This window comes from Eutrigla gurnardus (assembly GCF_963514095.1).
Source record: "Eutrigla gurnardus genome assembly, chromosome: 5".
Taxonomy (NCBI): Eukaryota; Metazoa; Chordata; class Actinopteri; order Perciformes; family Triglidae; genus Eutrigla; species Eutrigla gurnardus.
Window position 1 is genome coordinate 29,119,564 of NC_139919.1, and position 19,109 is coordinate 29,138,672.

The 19,109-nt window shown below is 41.9% G+C and overlaps 3 protein-coding genes across 7 annotated transcripts in view; 1 reads left to right on the forward strand and 2 right to left on the reverse strand.

Moving 5' to 3' along the window:
- LOC311013401 (uncharacterized protein) overlaps positions 1-6,175 on the reverse strand; it is a 36,799-nt gene extending 30,624 nt beyond the window's left edge. For both annotated transcript variants that reach the window (XM_084009438.1, XM_084009437.1), the window contains exon 1: positions 6,021-6,175. In XM_084009438.1, the coding sequence (XP_083865564.1) occupies positions 6,021-6,088 (68 nt within the window). In that variant the 5' untranslated portion in view covers positions 6,089-6,175. The remainder of the gene's footprint in view (positions 1-6,020) is intronic.
- Positions 6,176-7,082: 907 nt separating this feature from the next.
- On the reverse strand, positions 7,083-9,385 carry dcps (decapping enzyme, scavenger). Its single transcript, XM_084009451.1, has 6 exons — positions 9,150-9,385; positions 8,571-8,721; positions 8,342-8,487; positions 8,108-8,221; positions 7,778-7,888; positions 7,083-7,620 (listed from the first exon to the last, which is right to left on the reverse strand). Exons 1-6 carry the CDS (start codon positions 9,360-9,362, stop codon positions 7,354-7,356), a joined length of 1,002 nt encoding a protein of 333 aa, XP_083865577.1. The 5' UTR covers positions 9,363-9,385; the 3' UTR covers positions 7,083-7,353.
- A 415-nt stretch (positions 9,386-9,800) lies between these two features.
- On the forward strand, positions 9,801-18,389 carry ids (iduronate 2-sulfatase). 4 transcript variants are annotated; one of them, XM_084009445.1, is made up of 14 exons: positions 9,801-10,008; positions 10,478-10,614; positions 10,702-10,879; positions 11,267-11,355; positions 11,860-12,060; positions 13,548-13,718; positions 13,809-13,935; positions 14,508-14,675; positions 15,048-15,154; positions 16,116-16,232; positions 16,892-17,002; positions 17,120-17,245; positions 17,311-17,446; positions 17,568-18,389. In XM_084009445.1, exons 1-13 carry the CDS (start codon positions 9,933-9,935, stop codon positions 17,404-17,406), a joined length of 1,704 nt encoding a protein of 567 aa, XP_083865571.1. In that variant the 5' UTR covers positions 9,801-9,932; the 3' UTR covers positions 17,407-17,446; positions 17,568-18,389. The 4 variants fall into 4 exon arrangements, with proteins under 4 accessions (XP_083865571.1, XP_083865572.1, XP_083865573.1 ...); XM_084009446.1 differs by having other exon boundaries at positions 17,572-18,389; XM_084009447.1 differs by having other exon boundaries at positions 18,181-18,389.
- The last annotated feature ends 720 nt before the right edge of the window (positions 18,390-19,109 follow it).

Below are 19,109 nucleotides of genomic sequence, written 5' to 3' on the forward strand. Positions count from 1 at the left end.
CAACAAGCCCAGACTGAAAGTTGTCTGTGTGATTCATTCCAAGCATGTTGAAATTGATCAAAGCCGTCTAAGTCACTGCAGCGTGTGTGTGTGTGTGTGTGTGTGCGTGTGTGTGTGAACAGTGTAAACAAAGACAGAGTCGGTCTGTATCAGTTCCAGAGCTCTGCAGCTCCATTTCAACAGCATGATACACAAACACACCGTCTCTAAGATCAGTTTTGGCAGACTGGGCCTGAGAAATTCCTTTATATAAACACACACACTCACACACACACACACACACACACACACACACACACACACACACACACACACACACACACACACACACACACACACACTACACAAGTGTCTACCACATGACATTTGCCAATAAACCAGCGGGAAGGAGCCACTCAGGGTGAAGTAGCGTTGACAGAAGGATTTCCACCGTTTTAACGTCCATCAGTGTTTCCACCGATTCTTTCAGCTTCGATTGAGATTCATTCCAGGAATCGAGATCCGGGGATTTTCTCATCCGGAATCTCTCAAACACTCGGGAAGGAGTTCATTAATCAGACGCATAAAGCCATATGTTTATCATTTAGTTTCAAAGCGCTGCGGCGGGAAGGACGTCTTGAGTATTTTTAATGGGCCGACACAATAGAGATGAAACATGAAAATATTCTGAAAAACTTCTCTAATCAAGTAGAAGTACAACTTCTTCACCCAAGTTGAAGTAAAAATGTACTCTGTATAAAATAAATGTACTGTACGTGAAAAGTACCCCTATGAAGGACATTTATACTGTCGATAATTCCCCTCAAATGCATTAAAACTAAATAAAAAAGTTGGCCAGAAAAATAAATACTCAAGTAGAAGTACGAAAATCAAATACAGTAACAAAGTAAAGTATTTGTACGTTGTTACTTCCCACTGTTTAAATAAATAAATAAAAAGTTAATAATAATGATCTGTACTCGTGATGGATATAAAAAACATAAAACACGATAAGTTGGTGAATTTTAATTATCGTCATAATCTTGAATATCCTCTCGAGTGACATGAAAGTTGTCTAGCTCACAATAATGTCTGATTTAAAAAATACAGGAAGTATCGTAATAAAAAACACTCGTTTATTTTTTACCTTTTGATTTTTCACTAAAATGGATCTGATTCAATCAAAGCATTCATTAATTAACAAAGTGAAACCAGTACGTTTCAGCAGCATTTTTAATGAGTTTGAAGTCAGCTTTGATATTATTATAATTTGTTAAATCAGGATGATGTGGGGCGTGATGTCACCCCTTCACATCCCACTCAGTCACCTGAGCTGCTGTTGGTTCTTGCTCAGCTGTCATTGAGCACGCCTCCTCCAGGAATGCTGCTTTTCTTTCCAAGTGGAGAAAATGAGCTCCTCAGTCCTTCTGCTGAGGAATCTGAATACACCCCCATGTAGATTTATCACCTTTCAGTTTATGAAACACCTGGTTGCTCACTCGTCCTTCCCTCCCGAAAAAAAACCCACAACCACAGACAGCTATCCGACGTCTCTGCGTGAATTTCTCAACGCTGACGTGTCCGAACGGATCCGGGAGTGTGGCGCAACTCTTCATGAAATATGTAAATATGCACGCTACTGTGTGTCTGTGTGTGTGTGTGTGTGTGTGTGTGTGTGTGTGTGTATATATATATATATATATATATATACACATGTGTGTGTGTGTGTGTGTGTGTGTGTGTATATATATATATATATATATATATACACACACATATATACACATGTGTGTGTGTGTGTATATGCACGTATCAATCATACAGCTGTCTGTTTATAGAGCCAAGAGGAATGTGGGTCAGTTTCCCCTTCGGAGAGAAAAAAAAAGTCGATGTTGGTATTTCCTGAACCGGCCCTGAATCTGACAGAGAGAGAGAGAGAGAGAGAGAGAGAGAGAGAGAGAGAGAGAGAGAGAGAGAGAGAGAGAGAGACTGGAAGACAAACTGAGTGCCTGTCCAATCAATTATAATCATAATTTCCTTTAGCTTTGTGAAATAGATTTATGTCTAGATTTGTGTGCTTTGAGTTTTTCTTCTGTAACTCCGTTTCCCTACAGTGACTACGGGTCAGTGAACTCACCACATCAATAAGCGTTGGCTCATTAATGTCAGACAGTCTTCTGCCGGCAAGCCAGTAAAATTATCTGCAAAAACATCTGGATGATGTTTGTGTTTTTTGTCACGCTGCTGCAGAACTGTCGCTTTCCTGACACCCGTTTGGCTCCGCCCACAAATCACGTCATCATCGCTGTTTACAAACACAAACAAAGTCTGTCATGAAATGAAGCTCTGAGTTCAGTTTAACGGCTTCGGCTTAATGTGCTCGCCGCCGGTTTCACAAAGAAAATATTATCGTCGGGTCTGTAGCTCTTGGCACGCTAACTCTGTGAGCCCAGTTTCCATGGCGACAACCCCACTGGTGATGACATCACAATTTGTCCCAATAAACGATCCTGTGGAACCAAAACGGTGAAGCAAAATACCGAAGTGGCTTTTACTGTCATTCTGTCTGCTGGCCACCAGGGGGCGACTCCTCTCTGGTTGTATAGAAGTATTACATTTTGGTCATGCCTAATAGCTCCGCCCTCTCGTGTCACATCTGGCAGCAAAAAGGGGGAGGCGGCTTCTTCTGTGACTACGTTCATTGTAAAGAATGAGGGAGTGTTTCTTTGTTTTGTTTTTCACACAGTGCTTCTGTCCGTCTTGTGACCTATAATTGATGTACTTTATATATATATTTATATATATTTATATATAGACACCAGGAACAAAGCGTGGCGGCTACAAACGTTTGGTGTTTTGGAAAAAAACGACTTCTGCAAAGTGTTTAAGTTTGGTGGTTTTTTCTTTCTTTCTCTTTTTTTGTTTTTTTTACTAAAAACAAACCTCCACTTCCAACTGAATTCTCCCCCCCAGTTAGATTTCTGGACTTGCGGTCTACAAGAGGCCCTGCTTTCCTCCTCCTCCTCTTCCTCGTTGGTCTTTATTCCTTCCATCCCCTTCCTCATCTCCATCACTTCTCCCCCTCTGCTGTTCCTCTCTCCCACCCCTGCAGTGCAACGCCACCCCCTCCTCTGTTTTGTGGTTTCTCCCCGTCTCCTATTCTCTCCATTACAACGTGCACATGCTGATCCAGATCCAGATCCAGAGGAGACCAGGAGGAGGAGGAGGAGGAGGAGGAGGGGAGTCGCTATGCGTAGCTCTTCCACTTCACATCTGGAAACCATCTTCTTTCTCTCTTTCTTTGCCAATCTCTCGCCCCCTCTTCTCTGTCGCTCTGTGTTGTAATGTCAATAGCCCTGTAATCATACTCCAGCACTTAGCCTGCCTCGCTGGGTGGTGTGTGTGTGTGTGTGTGTGTGTGTGTGATAGAGATCTAACACACTCCTCCAACAAGCTGGGATTTCTTCTTCGTCTCAGGTCCCAGCTGAGGTTTATGGGGCGATAAAAACAAAACACACACATATTGTGTGTGTGAGTGAGTGTGTGTGTGTGAGTGTGTATGTGTATGTGTGTGTGTGTCTGTGTGTGTGTGTGTGTGTGTGTGTGTGTGTGTGTGTGTGTGTGTGTGTGTGTGCGATTCAAAGGGTTTTAACTGAATGACGACGGCCTAATAACCTGCAAATGAAGCTTTTACGGAGCGTCGGCTCATGAATGATGCATCTCATTCCTCCTGCAGATCGTTAATTTGTTGTTTTTTTCTTTTCTGCGTTGCGTTTTTGTTGCAGAGATGCAGCTAACGAGCTAACCAACGACTTCCACTCACTTATTACGTTTTCTGCAACTTTCTCCAGTGGATCGGAGTATTTATAATAAGTACTTTTTGGCCACAGATGCAGAAACACGACTAGGAAACAACGTTAAGGCGTCCTCGGCTGCAAGAGGAGAGAAACCAGAGTTTTGGCATCAAATGTTTCCCCAACGTACAGGAAATCTTTAGTTTGTCTGTTCTGTTCAGGTGATTATTACACCAAAGAAAACATGATGATGTCATCGTGATACTTGAACACGTCATCCCCGTTATTAAAGGGGTGATTTCGTACAGAGTGCTCTTAAATATCTAGAAATGAGTCGGCAATTTTGCACTCCCGGTTCCCCAATTTTAAGAGATGTTAACGTTTTCTTCTACCACGTTCTTTTTACTCCTGACGATGACATTTACGCTTTTCATAAAAATCATAAAAGTGGTGTTCATTTGTGACGATTATCTTGCTGAACAAAAGTTTGAAACTTTGTTTTACTTTCTGCAATGATCGGAAGGAGAATGTGCTTCACTAACTTCTGGGATTAACCTGCAATGACATGCAACCCACTTCATCGAACTTCTGTAAAGTTTTAGGGGGAGTCACATGGGATAGAAGTGACTTCTAGTCCCTTAGTTGGGTCGAGCTCCAAAAAAATGCTCAATCCCACATTTCCCACAATTCAACCAACAAAAATCATATCGTCCTGGTTTGCAAACACCCTCCAGAGCCACACACACACACATACACACACAGAGACATATGATACCTTAAGCTCATGTATCCTCGTCCATTGCAACAGACTGTATATAAGAAGTGGACGTCGTCATGGCAACACCATCCGTTGGTTTCATGGATGACGTTTCTGAAGCCTCGAGTTCGCTGAGTAAGCCCCGCCCCCTAAAGCATCCCCTGCTTTCTGGTCTGGTGGACTCTAAATGGACCATAATGTACTAAATGAACATCATGCTGGATTGAAGAAGACTTGAAACTAGAGATTGAGACCATAAACTCATGTTTACAATGTTTACTGAGATAATACATCAAGAGAGAAGTAGGACCATTTTCTCATAGACTTCTATACAACCAGAGAGGAGTCGCCCCCTGGTGGCCAGCAGAGAGAAGTAGGACCATTTTCTCATAGACTTCTATACAACCAGAGAGGAGTCGCCCCCTGGTGGCCAGCAGAGAGAAGTAGGACCATTTTCTCATAGACTTCTATACAACCAGAGAGGAGTCGCCCCCTGGTGGCCAGCAGAGAGAATGCAAGTTTAAGGCACTTCACCTTGTCTTCACTCTTCAGATCTGCAGGTTTTCCTCCTGATCCAAACTCGATTTAACGCAAATGACGCGTCGAGCATCATCACACGTCAGAGAAAACACCGGAATCACCGGGCTATGACGTTACGCTACAGGGTCTCCTGATCGGGATCAGATCAGCGGATCACGGATCAATGAGAGCCTTTCATCCTCTCACGCTGACGGACAACAGGACTTTATTATTCTGAGTCCGTCTGTGATCAGGATTACAGCGGTTCCCACACACTGAAATGTAACTGTTTAATCTGGACCGTCCTTGACCTGCGGCTACCACACACACACACACACACACACACACACACACACACACACACACACACACACACACACACACATACAGTGTTTGTGTTTGTGTGTGACCTCACAGTGTTACAGTATGGCTGCTTCAAATTTCATTCTTAAAAAAATGGGTTCAAACACAGTTTGAATTTTAATTAAAGTAGTTAATTAAACAGCTGCTTAAATCTTAGATGTCTTATTTCAAATGTGGAAGAGAACCTTTTGACAGATCAGCCAATCATAGACCGGCATAGATTTAAAATGTAAACACATATTGATAATAACCCAAATCCATCCAGGATCGATGATAATGAGTAGAAACCTGTAAACTGACAGCAGGATGTCGGGACTTAAACAGCCGAGCAGAAGTAAATAAAACACAGCGACTCCCAGCAACACATCCCATAATAGAAAGCCCTTAAAGCCAGTGTGAGAATACTAGTGAGAAGCAGCTCATCGCGTTGCCAGTGAATCATGAAACGAACCGAAAACGCACCATTTCCTCCAGACACGACTCCTAACCGACCAGCGACATTAAAAGCGTTATCGATACGCGATATCGATCAGCAGCCCCTCAGAAATAATACTACATACTCATATATAAAGTTTGTGTGTCGGAGGGAAGTTAAAGTTGATACTCACTGTGTCTGCTCGTCTATCTCAAACGGTCTCAGAGTGAACTCATCCTTCAGAGCCCGAAACCAAGACATCGGCGCCGTTAGTGGACTAATGATTGGATTATTTGTCTCTCAGTCCAGCCCCGAGTCCTCCTGAGTCCTGAGTCCTCCTGCTGCTGCTCCCCGGGGCGCGCTGCGTTCACGGGCGGCTCGGAATCCCCACACAAACGACTAAAGTAATGTGAGGAGGTGAAAGTACAGATGTGTGTTTTAAAACGTAGAGAGAGAAAGTAGAAGAGTTGTCAGAAATAAGACAGAGTACAGATACCTGGACATTTCTACAGAAGGACAGTCATTTAGTATTTGTACTTCAGGTTTAAAGTAGTTTTTTTTGGCAGGGAAAATACCACTGTGACACTGTAATAATATATCCACTTTATTTATAGAGCACATTTAAAAACAACAAAATTGACCAAATATACTACTACTACTACTAGTAATAATAATAATTATTTTGCTAACTGTGCCTGGATGGTCTTATCCCCAATAATTTGTCTATTTTTCCTTTCCTTTGGGGGATTTGACGAGTTTACATGTTTCCGAGGAGTCCCTGAATGCAACTTCAGCACAAAGCCGAACACCGACTTCTGGTGAGATAAGAAACTGAGATCCGCTGCAGAGAAATCTCCTAAATAACACACTATTTAATCATGAAGGAGCCTCGAACACCTCGGATATCGATCCGACGACGGATCCGATTAGAAAGATGAATCACGAATCAACTCCGTTAAACTACCGACCTACTACAACACAATAAACTGTTACTGAGCATGTAGCTGTCAAAGTATATGTAATAACCTCACCATGTTAGATATAGTGCGGTGAAATGACTGTCAACGTGTTATTTGTTTTATTTTGGCAAACCGAGTTAGTTTTTGTTAAGAGAAAGTTGGATCCTTTTCAGATTAATGCTGCCACCTAGTGGCGAAGTTAAGGTACCTCAAAATTATTTTGAATAGTGATTTTGATTCTCTTGCAGTTGAACCCGTCTACAATCCTCTTTAAAACAAAAAGTGACGTCATCAACGAGTAGAAAATACCTCTTTTATTCAGTCATCAACATTCATTTATATGAAAAAAACAAAACATTCCAACAGATACGGAGAGAAAAATCCATCCACGCCAACGTTCTCTCCTTGTTTCAAAACGAAGGCAGGAACAATATGACACCTACTACAAAAAGCAAAGTATCAAAAACGTTTCTATAAAATACGTAGAAATGTTGATTATTAGCCAGTGGAAGTGTGAAGTTAGTAAAACCACACGGTTTGGACGGGAATCTACTAAAAGTCTGCCCATCACAGCCTCCCCGCCTCCTTGAACCTGCTGAGGAGTCCGTCGTCCGCCCTCAGCGGGAAGTACAGGGTCCGGGTTTTGTAGTAGCCGGGGTCTGACTGCAGGTTTTGGATGACGTCTGCGAGGAGGTGGGCCCGCTCCACGCCGCAGCCCGGCGCCTCGTAGCCCAGCTTGGTGAAGTGGACGTGGAGGTGGTAGTAGGACGGCTGGTAGTGCAGGTAGACTCTCAGCTTACTGGACGGGAGCTGGTAGCGCTGCAGGACGGTCTCCTGAATGAGGGAAAAAAAGGGATCAGACACTCTATCTGCATGTCTGACATCATGAATATGTCCAATGCTGTCTCCTAATAAGACAATAATTCTAACATAAGTTAACAGCAATGGCAGCAGCTGGAAGAAGAGGACTTTTTCAGCCGTGTGACCTCACCTTTCCCTTCTGGAAGATGTTCTGCAGCAGCGGGAGGTGCTCCGACGTCAGGTCTCGGAGACTCCTGATGTCTCTCCGATGCACTATGGCGATCAGGTACAGATCATCCACCTGGAAGGAGAAGATGAAGGATGCTGTGAAACTGCATCGTCCGGTGGCCTAAGGATCTAAACCAGTATGGCTCTAAGTAACTCCGTGTCCTTTCTCATTCTGTCTTTGCATAGATTTGAGAGTTTAATTATATATCCTGAGTCAACGCTAACTAATAATCCACGTCTAATCATGTCTTTTCTGGTATCTACTGCGGTCAATATCTGCGATATATCTCACCTGTTTCTGGTCCCATTTGAAATCTGGGAGGAGGACAAAGCCGACTTCTGGGTCTGGATCTTCGTAAACGATCCTCTCAGCCTCCGCCTTCTTCTCCAGGATGTTGTATACCCACTGTGTGTGTGTGTGTGTGTGTGTGTGTGGGGAGGGTAGAGTTGGAGTAATGTTACGTTAATCCACAGACGTTCACAAGTTTGCATTTCGACTAAAAGGAGGAGGTTCCAGGTCGCTGACCTGCACACTGAAACTCTGCTTCTGGATGTAGGGCAGCGTGATGGAGCGGTAGTCCTCCCCCGTCTCCTCCACCAGGAAACTCTCCTGCCGCTGGTATTTCTTCACGTGCTTCTCCGTGGCCGGACACACGACCGTAGTCTTGATCTCTGCAAAAACACTAGGCTATCAAAGTCTGCTGCTGGATTCACATTCAGTCAGGTTAGATATTATTATTATCATATCAACACACCGTTGAGGTGAGGGGGAGCCTGTAACCGATATGTGCTGTAGATGTCGTTCTTCATGTCCAGCTTCAGGCTGGATTCTCTGAAGAGCTCGGCCAGGGAGTCTTCTCTGATGGGGGTCTTCTCCAGGATAACCACAGCCTCCTGGTGGCCAAGCTGCAGAGGACATGAGATCCATGCATTCATACATTTGATTCATGTCAAGGACACCTTACATGTGCAAATAATAACAATAAAAACAGATACACAACAGTAAAAACAGACCAAGCATAAAAGTAATGTAATAAACTACAGACGATCATAGAAGAACAATCATATAACAAAAAAATAATCATTTAAAAGTCGTCTGTGCTGCCCATTTGATTCGTTATGCCCTCAAATTATAATAAATGCAAAAAAAGTATCAGATGCAGGCTATTATTTTGAAAATTCAACACCGGAAGTAATCTTTCCTTCACAAAACTACTCGTTACCACTTGGAGATAATAGAAAAATAAACCCTTTTCGTTACTAATACTTGCTCTCTACTTCATGGCCATAGTTTGAGCTCGTAATCTAAACTATTAAAACAGCATTCACGTCACCTTTCCGTGGATGAAGATGTTTTTCTCCCGGGCAGAGTCACTCAAGACGGCGGACGTTTTAAACCCCGACAGAACAGTTCCGGACTCGGCTTCCTTCCCGTCTTTTCCTCCGCCATCGCCGTTCTTATCGTCAACTTTCGCCTTCTTGACTTTTAGAGATAAATCATCAGGTCCGACGTCCTCAGTTTCACGTTTAACCGCCAAGTCCGCCATGTTTGTTTGGGATGCGGCTTTTTTTTTTTTTTTTTTCAGCTTTTTTTTTCAGTGGCCAAAGATCGTGTATATATAAAAAGATGACGCACTCCGCGCTAAACACAGCTTTACGTTTTAGATTCTCATTTTACTTTTACTTGAGTGATTTGAATTATTTTTCCTCTAAAAACACAACCACAATAATCAGCATTGTTGGCGCATAAATCACTATATTTCCATAAAATCCAGACTGCTTCTCGTTGACTTTTGGGAAATGTAGTAATTTAGCATCGTGTGTTTTGGTGCGGAGTGAGACCTCGCTTCGTCGCGTCAGACAAAAAAACTAACCCCGCTCACACCTGTTTTGATTGACACTCCATTTAACTAATATGATTAGCTGTTTGGGGCGGGGCGTCGCCTGAATGGACCAATTAAAACAATTCTTTCCGGCGACGTGATTGCCAGGAAGTTATTTAATGACCACAATACACGCTGATTTGTTTGGGAAAGACGTTGGAAGTTGTCGAGGAGATGCGGGATTAACGTTTTATTTAGAGAACTTTAACGTAAAGATATTCAACAACAAAAGAAATGTACGTTTCTGTCCCAACATGGCTTCTGCTGCTGGTTCTTCACACGCTGGCTGTTGCTGCTGTGGAACGGAGAGGTAACGTTAGCTCCCTTTAAACTGCCAGCTGTGATAACGTTAAATGTGTTACATCACAGTAAAGGCTGGCGGTCTAGATTAATCTGAGTGATTTGAGTTCTTGTCTGAACAGTCGATCTCAGTAACCAGCTGACATCAGCCCTTAATGACTAATTACGTCCATTCACTGGTTGTAGCTGCAGTAAGCAGGATGCTAACTTAATTTACTAATTTAATCGGTTTTCATTCGTAGGCTTATTGAGTTTAACTGTTCACTGTATTTGTTGTATATTTTCTATATGCTGTTAAAGTGATTTAAAAGCTTTTTTTGAATGTATTTATTATTTTTATTTATTTACCGGTATTCATTTATTATCTATTTTTAATAAAATTAATGATTTTTTTTTCACTCTCCATTCTATCTCATTTATCTAATTTACTCCCTTGTTAAATTTAGACTCTGATATAATATGTGTGTGTGTGTTTTCAGGGAGGAAGAATGTTCTCTTCATCATGGCAGATGATTTACGTACATCTTTGGGTTGCTATGGAGACTCTTTGGTAAAATCGCCCAACATCGATCAACTCGCCTCTAAAAGTCAGGTTTTTCTCAACGCATATGCGCAGGTCAGTGGGTGTTGCATCTGAAAGCTGAAAGATGACGCGTGTTTTTTTTATATTTGAAGGTGTATTTATTTATGTTTCCCCTCTCAGCAAGCCGTGTGCGCTCCCAGCCGGACCTCCATGCTGACCAGCCGCAGGCCGGACACCACCCGGCTCTACGACTTCAACTCTTACTGGAGAACTCATTCTGGGAACTACACCACCCTGCCACAGTATTTTAAGTCCAGAGGCTACTTCACCGCGTCTGTGGGCAAGATATTCCACCCAGGTAAGATTTAATAATGGATATCTGAGGGTTAAAGCACAATATTCAGTGTGTGGCTCAGCAGCAGATTTGGGGAAGTGATTCCTCTGAAACCGCAGTAAGAATCACCAAAACCAGCAACTCAATTTCAAGATTTCAAGGTTTTTATTTGTTTCATACTGAGCTTCTTATTTTGCAAATCATCGTATCTTCTATCTTTTCTCAGATAGAAGATACGATGTAAAGAATAAAAATGTAAACTAAAGGCTAAAGTCTGTATGCAGACTGTGTGTAAAATGGATGTGATGTTCTCGTTATTCCAACTTCACAAATGGAAAGTAGGATTTTCCAACTGGCACATGAAGGCAACACTTGTTTTTGTTTATTAAACGTTGTGTTTTTTTTCTGTAGGTATTGCCTCCAACCACTCGGACGACTTCCCCTACAGCTGGTCCGTCCCTGCCTTCCACCCAGCCTCCTTTAAATACGAGAAAGAAAAGGTTTGAAAATGAAGAAACGTCTCTTAAATACATTCAGCGTATTAAATATAAGTATAAAGTATTAAATAAAAACAGGCTAACGGAGCTCGGAGTAATTAGACGACTCCTCATCCGTCTGTTGTACAAAAAGGATCTGGAAAATTGACCAACTCTGGATATTTATATTTATTTTAATACGTAATGAAACAAACCAGGATCCAGGGAGACTGGTGGTAAAATTCAATAATCTTTAAGTGCAAAAAAAATATATCTACTTGCTTCAAGTAGCTTTATTTCTGCAGATATATCTGAAGGTAATAAAAATAATAATAATACATTTTAATTATGGGCACTGGAGGACACCAAACATAAATACAAAGCAGGAACCAACAGATAATAAAAGAAGTAAATATTAAAAACCTGTGGTCACTAAATCCTCCTGCAGGTTTCAGGTCTGAGTAGAAACATCTGGAGCTGCGTTAATGTGACTTCATGCACGTTCTGACGTCCACGCCGTGTCTGCAGGTGTGCGTCGGCGAGGACGGGCAGCTCCACGCCGACCTGCTGTGTGCCGTGAACGTGACGCTGCAGCCGGGCGGAACGCTGCCGGACCTGGAGAGCAGCGAGGAGGCGGTGAGGCTGCTGAAGACTCGAGCCCACGATCACAAACCTTTCTTCTTGGCCGTCGGCTTTCACAAACCACACATTCCCTTCAGGATCCCTCAGGTACACCAGCTTCTATATATGTTAGATATTTATTCCATTTCTGCATAAAGAAATATATATATATTAGATATATTTAACTAAAGGGAAACATGACACTAACGAGGCAAATTAAATTTAGCTTATTAACGTTCCCACGAGAGAATTGACGTCTAAAATAAGTTTAATAGAGGTTTATTTGTCAGTAAACGTCTAGTTTTAAATTCTGGTTATTCTGGGTTGAAAAATGAAAGTTCAGTAGACGTCTAATAATAATTAAGATTTATATAGCTTTTTAAATACTCAAAGACACTTCAACACTAGAAGCTGGACAAGGAAATAAGAATACAAAAGTAAAACAAAATGAAATACTCACAGAAATACAAACATTTAGGGGTTTGGCAGATCAGGTGTGGAGAGGCAGGTAAGATGAGACGAGTCTACTAATGTTTACTAAATATGGTATAAAAAGTTAATTTAAATGACTGAATGAGCTGATTTCAAAAAGCTTCGATTTGTTACTAAAAAGTCATTTTCAACCCGTTTAACAAGTCCAACGCTTTAATAACGCGTCCAATGTGACGTTAAACATTTTAACAAATTCATATAATTCATATAAATTCATATAATACATATAAAATATCCTGATAGAAATTGTCTTTTCACAAATAAAAAATGCTTAATTAGTTTAGCTGATTGAAGTTGATGTCCTGTATTTTGTTGTTGAATTTAAAGCACATTTAAACAAAACGAATGAGTCAGCTGACCCGTCACTCATTCATTATCCAGTTAAATGACCAGACCTGAAAAGTGAAAGTCGGGATGAGAATGAATGAATGAATTAACGTGGAGGAACTCTGAAATAAGTCTGAGACCGGTGATAACGGGAACAAACGTCGAGTCCTCGGCAGATAACGGAAGCATCGATTCTTTGAAAACAACGGACTTGATGAGTTTTCAGATTCTTATCTCGCCTTTTCTCTAAACTCGAGTGTGCCGAGTCAGCAAACGTGTAAATGATCAGCATAAACATCGTGTTCTTTATTATGCACTGATAAAAATAACATGTATTATTATGATTGTCACCTGATAAGACTTGTATTAAAATCTTGCTTTTGGAGATCCATAACGGAAACTACCTTGTTTTTTAATAGCTTATACATTGTGTCACTGTATAATTTATGAAGTATAATTTTTATTGGGATTTGCTTCAAAATGTATCAAATTTACAATCTATTAGTGGAAAAACAGGCATGATAGGAGTTACCCTAAATCTAAAAACGTTGGATTAAAATAAACAAATAAAAAATACAGAGAATGTCGAAGGAAAAGCAGCCTCTGCAAGGTAGGCTTGAGAGATGCGTACTGTATGTGTATTTAATAAGGAGTGATTTAGATATGATTTACAGTATATATATGATCTATATATGACTTATATATATGGAAGACTCAACAGAACAATACAAACGTATTTATATTCTGTAGTATGTGTTGTATTTAACATATCACAGGAGTACCTGAGTCTGTATCCATTGGACAAAATGACTCTGGCCCCGGACCCCGACGTCCCTAAGCTCCTCCCACCCGTGGCCTACAACCCCTGGATGGACGTGAGGCGGAGGGACGACGTCCAGAAGCTCAACATCAGCTTCCCCTACGGACCGATTCCCAAAGACTTCCAGGTAGCTGCTTTAAAACCCTGCCGGGTCTCGCGTTGCTCCTTCCTGACCTATCCACTCATTGTGACCTTTGACCTTTGTCGCGTCTTCCAGCTGCGTATCCGTCAGCACTACTACGCCGCCGTGTCGTACATGGACGCCCAAGTCGGGCGGCTGCTCGGCGCTCTGGATGAGCTGAAGCTGTCGGACAACACCGTGGTGGTGTTCACCTCGGATCACGGTGGGTTACACTCCGGTTGTTGTTTCAGTATTTAGTGAAATTAACAGCAAATATTCATTTTATTTCTTTTTACATTTTTAATATTTTAATTTTATTTATTATTTATTTTTGTTCCGTTTTTGTGTCCTTGAAATCTAAAAATGTCAATAAAAATATGAATTACAAAAAAGTAAATATTGCAGCCATGTGTCAGTTTTCGCCTTCACCACCAGATGGCAGTGTTGTAACGGCGTAACGTGCGTTTACCTCCTTTCACGTTGGAGCTCTGCTTTAAAAAAAAACAGCTTTCTTGCACGGCCTCCTTTCTTTTTTCTTTTTATATATATAACTTTGTGACTTGGAAACTCAATTTCCTTTAATGTCTCCTCCAGCGGAGAACGCAGGAGTGAATCTTTTTCATGACTATTTTTGATACGCACCCAGTGAAGCTCAATCAAACGCCATCATTTTCCAAATGTAAACTCACTGAGAGTCTGTATCTAAAATGTCGTTTTTATGCTAAAGATTGACAGTTTTTTGTTGGGTTTATTTCTCCCGTCTGTCGTTTTTAAACAAACATCTTCTCGTTGCAGGCTGGTCGTTAGGAGAACACGGCGAATGGGCCAAATACTCCAATTTTGATGTTTCGACGCGCGTCCCTCTCAGCTTCTACGTTCCCGGGGTCACCGCCCGCCATCACCGGCCGGGGGCGTCGACCTTCCCCTTCATTAACGTCTTCCAATCAAATCACAGCTTCAAGAGTAAGACCCCTTCACTGACCTCAAAGACCACATATATTTAGCATTTAAAAACAGCTTGTTTATCGAGTCTTAAAATGGGAATTCAAGTTAGTATTTTAATGTTTGCCTCTTAATTCCTCATTAAAGGAAAGTGTTAAAACATGAATTATTATGCCAACTTGACTTTAATGAAGTCTTTAATATACATGGAGAGATCCCAAAAGGATTCAGACAGGAAGACACTCTGATATTTTTGCCCCGGACAGTTTTTGCTTCATGCAATGATGATGAAATGTGAGAAGAGGGGAGTCTTCTTAGTAAATCTTAAAAATTTGCTGTCAGAGGGTTTGTAAGACTAATCAGCTGACCCCCCCCCCCCCCCCCCCCCCCCAGATGATAAGGTTGTAAGAAACGTGGTGGAGCTGGTGGATGTGTTCCCGACCGTCTCCTACCTGGCTGGCCTCAAATCACCGTATCCATGTCCTGATGTTTCCTTCCAGGTATGAGTGTTAAAATTAATACTTTTAGTCAAGATAGTAGTTTTCAGTTCTGGTCGTTGGAATATCTACAGACTGTATCCATGGTGACGACACACGTTCGTTTGTGGACTACCGTTTTGAAGCCTCGGGTTTGGCATTTTGGTAGCGTGGTAATGACCTGTCAATCAGCAGGTAAGCCCCGCCCCCTAAAGCATCCCCTGCTTTCTGGTCTGGTGGACTCTAAATGGACCATAATGTACTAAATGAACATCATGCTGGATTGAAGAAGACTTGAAACTAGAGATTGAGACCATAAACTCATGTTTACAATGTTTACTGAGATAATACATCAAGAGAGAAGTAGGACCATTTTCTCATAGACTTCTATACAACCAGAGAGGAGTCGCCCCCTTGTGGCCAGCAGAGAGAAGTAGGACCATTTTCTCATAGACTTCTATACAACCAGAGAGGAGTCGCCCCCTGGTGGCCAGCAGAGAGAAGTAGGACCATTTTCTCATAGACTTCTATACAACCAGAGAGGAGTCGCCCCCTGGTGATGCGAGGTTAAGGCACTTCAGTCTTGGCTTCACTCCTTCAGAATAACAGCTACAGTAACGTGGCTGTAGACTCAAGTCTTCTATTAAATATTTAAATCTTATATAAAAATAAGAGATTTAAACTCTTTTGTAATTTCAACTGAGCTTGTTGAACTTGTGTTGCTTCCTTTTGATTTTTAGAACCATGTTTTCATGTCATTCCACTTAATACTTCACATTTTCTAAAAAAAAATCCACCACAAGAGAACCGAGACCTTTAGGCACCTTTTATTAGATTCTTGGTTCAAACGGCCTCGCGTTAACATCGAATAACAAAAATATTTCAAGACGTAAACACTCAGAAAGGAGACCCGAGCTGCCCGACAGGAGCGTGATGTGATGGACTCTGACACGTGTTTCCTTTTCACCCGGCTTCCTGCTTTCAGGAGGAGTTGTGTACAGAAGGAGACAACCTGGGCTACACCTTCCGACACCGAGAGCGAGGTGAAGATGAGGAGGCCGTGTCCTTCAGCCAGTACCCTCGACCTGCCGACGCACCGCAGGTACCAAACACATTAAAAAGCTCTTCTAAAGGCCAAACCATTATTTGTTCTACTGTTCACAGAGCAGGCGTAATCTTTTAATTAATATTTCAGTTTCTTTTGAAAGTCTATGATTTTGCAGATGTGCATGTAATAATATCGGTGTGTGACCTCGCTATGACCTTTGAATGAACACAACCAGGTCTCTGCACTTGAATGTTAGTGTGGTGTTTTCAAGGTTTGAAAAGTGCTTGAAATGTGTGTTGTATGTGATGACATCTATGATAGAACAGAGAAAAGAAGATCTCCATATTTGAGGGACTGAAAACAGCATTTTCTGACATTTCTTTATGAAAAATGACTTTTGATGATGAACAGATGATGAAAATAGTTGGTGATTATATTTCTGTGGATCTGTTAGTGGAATTAGTTTTCCTTTCATTTGTGGTCCTTCTGTAAAAAGCTGTCTCCAAACATCATGTTGGTTGTTTAGAGGACAATAACATCTCATTTAATGTGATGAACAAGTGACATAATAAGTAGACTGAATACTGACCATTGGATTGGTACAAATATGGAGTTTACCACAGCTGGAAGGGGCTGGAAAAGCATGGAAATGCACCTTGAAGTGCTTGAGTTGGACCTTGGCTGGAGATCAAGGTTTGTTTTCTTTTTTCTAGGTGAACTCTGACCTCCCTGACCTTAAAGACATAAAGATCATGGGTTACTCTCTGCGCTCCTGGGACTACAGATACACTCTCTGGCTGGGATTCAACCCTCAAACATTCCAGGTGTGTGTGTGTGTGAGTGTGTGTGTGTGTGTGTGTGTGTGTTCATGTATCGGGGTCAGACTGGGACTCGTGTGGTTGATCTGCCGTCTGCCCGGCTCCATGCTTTGTGTCGTCCAGGTGAACGTGTCGGACGTCCGCGGCGGCGAGCTGTACATGGTGGCGGGCGACCCCGGTCAGGATCAGAACATCTACAGCTCCTCCGACCACAGCGCCATGATGAAGAAGATGGCCGGCCTTCCTCCTGTAAGTCCGGTGTTTTACACATTGTCTTGTTTTTCTCGTGTTCTGACTTGTGGTTTCCGTCCCAGACGACGAGTCTGCAGAGGAGGATGAGGCTGCAGCTCCTCTACCTCTCAGCGGGGAGCAAAGCCAGCGGGGGGAGGAGGCGCGATGATGGGGAGTAAAACACCAGATGGACGGGAGACGAGTACAAAGGGAAAACAGGTTGATGTCTAGAAAAGGGGAGAGAATGCTGTGAATATTTCTGTCTAATCCGATGCATACATGATTTAGCATTACGGTTGGTGTCACGATGAATCTTTCAGGCTAAATGTTCTGTTTGCAGGCAGATCTGGGATCAGCAAACCAGCAGCAAAGTGAATAAGAGAACATGGGACTGTGGAGAGAAAGTTCTGACTGCTGCTAATAAACACAACAAGCCACAGCTTTACATCCGTGTTTAGCTTCCAGCTTTGTGCTACCTCGTTTGATTGAACAGAAAATCAATATTATAGATTTCCAAAACTGCAGAACCCTCCTTTAAACACACAGACAGCTGGACTTCGTTATCTGATGATGTTTAATGTGAATCTTAAAGAAACCTGAAGACTGATCCTTTTTGATTAATAACCACTTTTCCCGCCTCTCACTCTCGTTTTCCCGCCGCAGCGTTTGAACGATCTGACGTTTCTCTTTGCACTCCATGTCACTCGTTTTTCCTCCTTGAACGCGTCGGTTCACGTCGATTTGTGGACCCGAAATACTAATTCAATGCAAATGAAACGGAGCTGCATTTAATTTAAATTTCAGCTTGAGTTTGAGGTCCAACAAATGAATGTCTGGTCTGTCGGTTTCCTCATCGCTGCCCGGCTTCAATGTTAACGGGGGCGAAGCGGACGATCAGCGAGGATCAAACGCCGGAGAGTTCTTATTGAATTAAGTGAACTTCTTTTTTCCAGATGGTTTCCATCGTCTCTCCAGCTTCTGTACCGTCGACTGAAACGGGTTTCATCAGAGCAGCTTTGAGCTTTCTGAAGGGAAAATAAAACATTAAATGCTGCAGAAATAATTTAAATCTCAAAAGTTTGGCGAGGACATGCTGTTAATATATTTATGTGAGATTTGATACGTTTGTAAAAAAATATAAAAATAAATGAAACACTCTTGAAGGAAAAGTTGATCATGTTTTTTTTTTTGGTAACTTATGTTCACGACCTCCTGCAGTGTTTGTGCTCACTCACACACACACACACACACACACACACACACACACACACACACACACACACACACACACACACACACACACACACACACTCGTTTAAAGCTTAAAGCATCTTTATTCTCTCTTCCCTTCGTGTCGTTTCTCTCCTCCGGAGCAGAAAAGACGTTTTGCTCTCCGACGCTGGAAGACTTCCAGGCCGAACTGAACATTTTTTTTTTTTTTTTTTTTTTCTTAATTTCTGCCTGATTCCACAGAGCCGATCTGTCCGGGCGACGCGGTTAAAAGCCTTGTAATTGCATTTTGAAATGTGGTATGAATTCAGTCCTTTTTTGAATTTATTTTGTTTATTTTTTTATTTTTAAGAGTTTTTCAATTTGCTGGCGTTCATGCAGAACGTGTGTCGAATTCGGCTCCGAGGGAAGTCCGTGTGCTACAAATGAGAAGTCAAAACTTTTCCTCCAGACCAGAGAAACGCTTCACCTTCTCCTAATTATTTCTTCTGCTTCTTCTTCTCTTCCCGTTTCCCTCCGACACAGAATCACAGCCATCTCACAGGTGGAATTGTACTTCTTTGTATTTCTTAATTGTTCATTTGTTACTATGTAAGAATAGTATATAAGAAATGTGTATTTGTGAAACTGGATTTTAATGGCATTTTTTTGC